Source organism: Cicer arietinum, chromosome 5, assembly GCF_000331145.2.
Source record: "Cicer arietinum cultivar CDC Frontier isolate Library 1 chromosome 5, Cicar.CDCFrontier_v2.0, whole genome shotgun sequence".
NCBI lineage: Eukaryota > Viridiplantae > Streptophyta > Magnoliopsida > Fabales > Fabaceae > Cicer > Cicer arietinum.
Window position 1 is genome coordinate 6,480,925 of NC_021164.2, and position 6,455 is coordinate 6,487,379.

Consider the following 6,455-nt stretch of genomic DNA (forward strand, 5'->3'; position numbering starts at 1 on the left):
GAGCGGTTGCGTAGGGGAATATCCCAGGGGCACTTCCAATAAACTCATGTCTTACAGCAAGCGACGACTGGATTGTCAGAGTACAACATTATGGTCATCACTATCCAACTAGAGATGGAATCGTGGTCTCATATACACCTAGCATTGTATTCTTCTGGTTACATTGACAAGAGGGAATTGGTGATGTAAGTGAAGACATCTGATGATTTAGTATGCAAAATCTTCTTACAATATTGAAACCCGATTATAAGCAGTCATATTAAGGGTTGGACCAAGGTCCATGTTAGCAGGATCCTAAAATTCTATTTTATTTATATATTATAAAATATTTTTTTATTGGCATACTTGTACCTTCAATTTTGTATAAATCCCGTACCTGTATCCATGCAATGTAATTTCGTCTCTCTAGTTACCATACTTTGTGTGTCAGTGTGTGTGCGTGTTTTATTCTGCTTTTTTTTCACAGGGTTATGAGGATCGGGGACCTGTTGAAAGGATGTTCTATGGGAGAAGACCGGGTTCTTTCCAAGAAAGCTAGATACTAGTAAGCTACATGGCCATAGGCATACCAGAGTTTCAAATTCATAAAGAAAATCATATCTTATTCACGCAACTTATGAAAACCAACAGCTTAAAATATATTAACACATTAATCTTTTTTGATAAAATTGTGTTGTTAGCTCCAGTTCAAATATAATCATAGACATAGAAACACAAGGATAAAACAGCAAACAATCAAAGCCTTTTTCCCGCAAAAGAAAACAGAAATTAAAAATCCTCACAACAATTTAGGGCTTCTTGGGGTTGATAGAAACCAAAGAACATTAACCATGCAACCAACAACAGTTGGAACCACTAAATTCTACACAACCCTTTCTAAAAAGTTATTTCTCTTGAGCAGGTGAAATTAAAAAAGAAAAATGGGAAGTTGGATCTGAATCAAGAAACCTGATTTTCCTCAACTTGATGAGCAGTGTTTTTTGCATCTTCCTTTTTACCACGTTTACTTCTTTCATTTGGTTTAGCTTGATATTTAGCTCGGACATCAGGTGGCAAAAGTTCTAGTGGTACAACCCCTTCAACTCCATATTCAGTAAACTGCAACAATATATATATATATATAAAAAAACTTCAATTACTCCGAAAAAGTTAAGCAAACAATAAAGGAAGATTAAAAAGGTAAGCTTACCTTAGAAAATCCCTCCAAGTCCTGCCGTGCTGAAAGCCGAAGACCTTTCCAACAATAAACCTGAGTCAAAAAGAAAGAAAGATATATAAAAATGTATACTCTAAAATAGTAGGCCAACTACTAGAAGATAAAAGTGCACCTAAAAAGATTAGATTTTCTTTTGGTAAATATATTGGTTTTGACTTAAATGAGGAAGGATTAGTTTATGGAGGTGCTATGTATGCAGATATTTTGCAATGATGGTTGCAACGAGATGGCCATATTACAATGGATTTTTACTCTTCTGGGCTTGCTATTGGTATGTTTCTACATTGACATCTCCAAAATGTAGAGAAATTGGACACAGCCTTGCTACCTTATTAATGCTTTTGTTCTTTTGCGTTTTTTAATTTATGAAATTTTTTAGAATACCTCATTCTCAAACTTGATGTGCTGCCCTTAATTTATTTAAAATTAAATTTCTATTTCTACTACCAAAAACAAAATGTTAAACAGGAGATTACCCGGTTATTCTTGTGGTGATATTCAGCTTCTATTCCGGCAGAAGGATCCATCTGAAATTTAGTGAATGCAAAAAATTTCAATATTTAAGTAAAATGAAAGAAAAAAAAAATACAGCTCGAATAATGGGAAAAATCATAATAACCAACCCTGCAATATTAAACAATGGAGTGGAGGTAGGAAATGGAAAAAAGTCAATGTCCATTGTTGCTCAATAAGGAAAACTTACATCTTCAGCCAAGGGTTTCCAGTACTCCATAATTGAAGGTGTTTGAACACGCTGAGGATCAGTTAAAGCATTCTGGAAATTCAAGAAACTTTTTGTAAATCGATAATTTAGAAAAGTCATTCTACATTATGACCAATACAATGGAAATGAAGAAATGCTTTGTAACCAAAGAAAAAAAATCGACTAAGCAGAACATTAGAATTTTGGCTTAGGGCTTAATTCAATCCGCGAAACCAATTTAATGATAAAGACTGCTTATTAAGTACTACATATATTTGGTTAATATGAGACAAACACACCGACTCACAACTCACAAGTCACACCTAGCACATTGAAGGTGCTGGAGAATGTAATGAAGGCAGCACAAAGTTTCCGCAATTAAGGCTGCTAGGAGCTGACCACAATTAAGGCGGCTTTCCAACAGTTAGTAAGTAGAGATCAGAGGAACCACAGCTTTCAATTTTTTATTTTCATTCACAGCTATATTGACATAAATGAATTATCATAAAAATAGGGAAGATATATACACATTGTAAAGCATGGGTCTTGACTAAGCAACTCAAAAGTCTAAACCTACAACCAGAGCACTTTGATCAGTTTGATGTTTGTTGACAGTCTCACATCAGTTGAGATATGGTTTGGAAATTTATTTATAAGTGGAAGACATCTCTCACGCTACAAGCTGATTTTGTACGGGTTGATTTAGGCCAAACCAAATTTTAAGAATGTTAAGTATAGAATGCCATGCCACTATCTACACATACTTCTAAGTTCTGACCCTAGCGTTCAGCATCCATAAGAGTCGACTTCTACAGAACTAGACCTTGCATATATAGCACAAGCCACAAACTATGCAAATAAAAACATACCGGATTTTGATCTGCCCACTTCCACAACTGAGACAGTTCTTTGTTACCCAATCTCCATCTAGGCTTACTGAAAATGAAGAGAGACAGAACAGCTTAAGCAGACATTCTGGGCATGATGAATAAGACCAAGAATAGTAGCATAAGAATAGAATAAAGAAATATACAGTGTTTAGACTTTAGAAACTAATTTTGTTCTATAAAACAAAAAGCGCCTCATGTGACTATGAGTTTTACCTGGTTGTATCATGTATGCTTGTAACATCTACTTGGAAGTTATTTTCTTTGTGGTGAGCTACCTAATTTTTTGACTCGGTTAACTATTTTTTTAAGTTGAACAAATGTTCCCTCTATGTTTCTAGCATTTAAGTTTTAAAATATGTTCATTATCCAGACTTGGTGACCTACAGTGAGGTTCTGTTCCATGCAAAACACTTACTTTAATGAACTTCAAAGTTACAATATAATAAATATTTTAATTCAGAAACAAAGACCTCAAAGAGTAAAGGAGTTCGTTCTTCTTATCTTCTTGGAGATTATGAAATATTTCTAATCCTATAAACTAACTCATTATTGCACAATAAACAATTTATTAAACAAGCATACCGCTTCTTCAACCCATCCGGTACTGCTTTCTTATCCGCAGGTTGTTTTTCATATGGTAGGCAGCCATCACGTTTCCACCAAACCTAAAAAAGTACAGAATGAGATCATACAGACACATAATTATGTGCAAGAGATCGTAGGGAGGAAGTGTTAAGGAGGACGCTCACCCAATTCTTTTCTCGTTCTAATATATTGGAGTCATTTCAATAAGTTTTTTAACACGTTCTTCACATGATGTAATCTCTTCTTTCTGAATCACAATAGGATAATGCATTACATGGTTATGTGTAAACAAAGCAATTTCAATCAAAACAGCAGCTTTAATCACTATTGAAAAAGCTAAAATAAGGTTCTTCCTTCGATAAAAACCCGTTTGTGTTTCTTCAGATGGCAGGAAATTAAAGACAAAAATAACAAAGGAGATGTTTCGACGTTGTACATACAATCTGATATCTAACAAAATGGAGGATAATACTGTAAGAAAAGAAACTTACAAAAACTATAGATGCTTACCGCATCTAAATACTGCTTTTAGGGCAAAAAAAAAAAAGAAATGTTTTAACCGGGAATCTTGAAGCCTGTTTACATTTTAAAAACGTTTTCAGTTTGTAAAAATTTGCATTCATTTTAAATTGTCAACAAGGAGCTGAAAGACTTGTGTAGTGAACAATTGTGATAGAGAGATTATAAAAGTCAAGTTCAGACGAATACATTTTTAGAAACAATGAAAACAATGTTCTGACATTTTCAAAATTTGTGAAAATAGTAGATTTGTTTTAAAAATTGTAAAAGAAAATGGTGAGGGAAATATTAGATCTACATTCTCTTATGTTTATTAGTTGAAGTGGAAATGAAAACAGGAAACATGAAAAGTTAATGGCTTGGATTCCCATTTCCCATTTGGCAATGTATTGCTAGGAAACAAATTATTTTAAAAAAATTCCAGCCAATGTTAGTTTCCTGTGAATATTTTTAAAAAGCATTCATATCAAACATGGCAATCTAAGACTACGAAATTAAAACTTAGAATATTCCAAAAAAAAAACTCCCCGCCAAACACCCCCTAAGTGATACAGTAGACATCATTTCAAGTAAGTCAATAATTACAATTAGCAAGTATAAAGTGCTAAGGAAGTATAAAAATTCCCAATGTAATGTTTTCATATCCAAAAGTATAAAAATTAGCCGCCAGCCAATCTAGCTGCGTTACCTAAAGAGTTCAAAGTAGGCAGTACTAACCATGTTTTCAGATGGCAATTCCTTGTCACCTTTTCCAGGGGCCTAAAAGCAAATGAAAGAGAAACCATCAGCTGGTATATATTACATACTAAATACATCACATCGAAATTAGTTTTCATAAAATTATATTACCTTCAAATAATTGAACAATATGAGACATTGCACAAGAACATGGCGTCGAAAACTTGGATCCTTCAACTATTAGGAATTCCGCGTTAACAGGAAACAAACAAGAGGGAATATTGAGTCAGGACTTGAAAATCTCAACAGAAAAATGATCACATTTTTAGTGGTAAGCATAAAAAACTTTGTAAAATCTTCACCTCTAGACCCATTAGTTTACTGCTTGTGAGATATTTTATACTAAAGTTAACTGCTTCTTCCTCCAAATTATTAGCATCTCCCTCTTCATCACTTAAAGGTTGTGCTTCAAATGTATTCAGTACAACCTTTTATACAACAAAAATTCTTATGTAAAAAGCAAAGAACAGAAGCAGTTCGATAAATGAGAAGAAAAAAATGCATCCGTCCAGACAAGAAACTATGAAATAAAATATTACCGACAAACTGGAGGTGAATCTTTTCCACTTTAGTGGAGCATGAATTATAGAAGCTGGGTTAGAAAAATATTCCTGCATCAAATAAACTGAGACTGATTAAAATATTTGTTTTAGGTTCTTTTATTGAGAAAAAGCACTGTCCTGCAGCATGTAATAGAACCATTCATGACAAATTTTATATTGAAAATTATTAGAATTTAAATTAAGGCATTAAGCCTATCTCAACTCTTACAAAACCAGATTTTAGAGTGAGGGATGTCTCCCACTTACAAACTCATTTTCAGGCAATGTGAGACTCGTAGCACACACCCCTCACCCCAAGGATTAGACATCTAGAGAGTAACTCAAGTGGCCCGATAGCGGGTGGCTCAATGGATCTTGGATAGACTTTGATACAATCTTAGAATTTAGGTTGAGCTTAACTAAACCCTTACAAACCGGTTTGTAAAGTGAGGGATGTCTCCCCCTTATAACCTTACTTTTAGGCTTTATCTCATCCAACATGGAACTCTTAACAAAACTCAAGTCAAATAGCAAGACAAAGCTCAAGTTGAGAAAATGGAAGAGACCTCCCTATCAAGAATTAAAAATTAAAATATATGTGAAGACCTACTACCTGTAAGCCCCAAAATGTTTCATAAAAATTGAAATCAATACATATGCCTGGAAAGTAAAGAAAAGAAATTATTAGCTGGAATAAAAAAAATTAACCTAAGTACTTGTATTTATAAGAATGGAAATCAAGCAAGCTAAGATAATAGGCAAGGATGTACCTTCTATGGGTTTTTTCTCGTACTTTGTTTCATTCGATGTGTTAAAAACTCCCTTGATATTTAAAGCTGCAAAAGTTTATCAAAAACATCAAAATGGCAAGACACTCAAGAAAATGAAATCTAAACCAGAAGTTAAGATAGACTTCACAAAACTGTACCGGATCGCTCTGATAATGGAAAGAAATGGGCCAGAAACATGAGAATTCTTCCGCAAAAGACCACATCGTTTGCCTATAACACCCATAGCAGCACATTGAATTATGGCAATCATGAGAAGGATACCCAATTGCAGCAATTCACTCATACAAAATAATCGATACTAGACAATCCTGACATAAATTATACTCCTTTAATACTACAAAGCTGATGAGAAGTTTATCATATAGGGAGGAAAGCAAGAAAGAAATAAGGGAGGGAGGGAGGAAAACAGGAAAGACAAAATGAGCAGTTGAGCACTCAAAGTTGAAACAAATCCTTAATGCAGGAAGCAGG

General features: G+C 34.0%; 1 protein-coding gene across 1 annotated transcript in view; it reads right to left on the reverse strand.

Annotated features, from left to right (window-relative positions):
- The window catches only part of LOC101513603 (THO complex subunit 1), an 11,686-nt gene that overhangs the window by 2,041 nt on the left and 3,190 nt on the right, over window positions 1-6,455 (reverse strand). Inside the window, 15 exon segments of the mRNA XM_004498615.4 lie at window positions 949-1,098; window positions 1,190-1,249; window positions 1,693-1,743; window positions 1,920-1,991; window positions 2,789-2,855; window positions 3,392-3,474; window positions 3,559-3,584; window positions 3,587-3,641; window positions 4,631-4,672; window positions 4,763-4,828; window positions 4,954-5,079; window positions 5,191-5,262; window positions 5,807-5,853; window positions 5,964-6,029; window positions 6,122-6,194. Of these exon segments, the coding sequence (XP_004498672.1) occupies window positions 949-1,098; window positions 1,190-1,249; window positions 1,693-1,743; window positions 1,920-1,991; window positions 2,789-2,855; window positions 3,392-3,474; window positions 3,559-3,584; window positions 3,587-3,641; window positions 4,631-4,672; window positions 4,763-4,828; window positions 4,954-5,079; window positions 5,191-5,262; window positions 5,807-5,853; window positions 5,964-6,029; window positions 6,122-6,194 (1,056 nt within the window).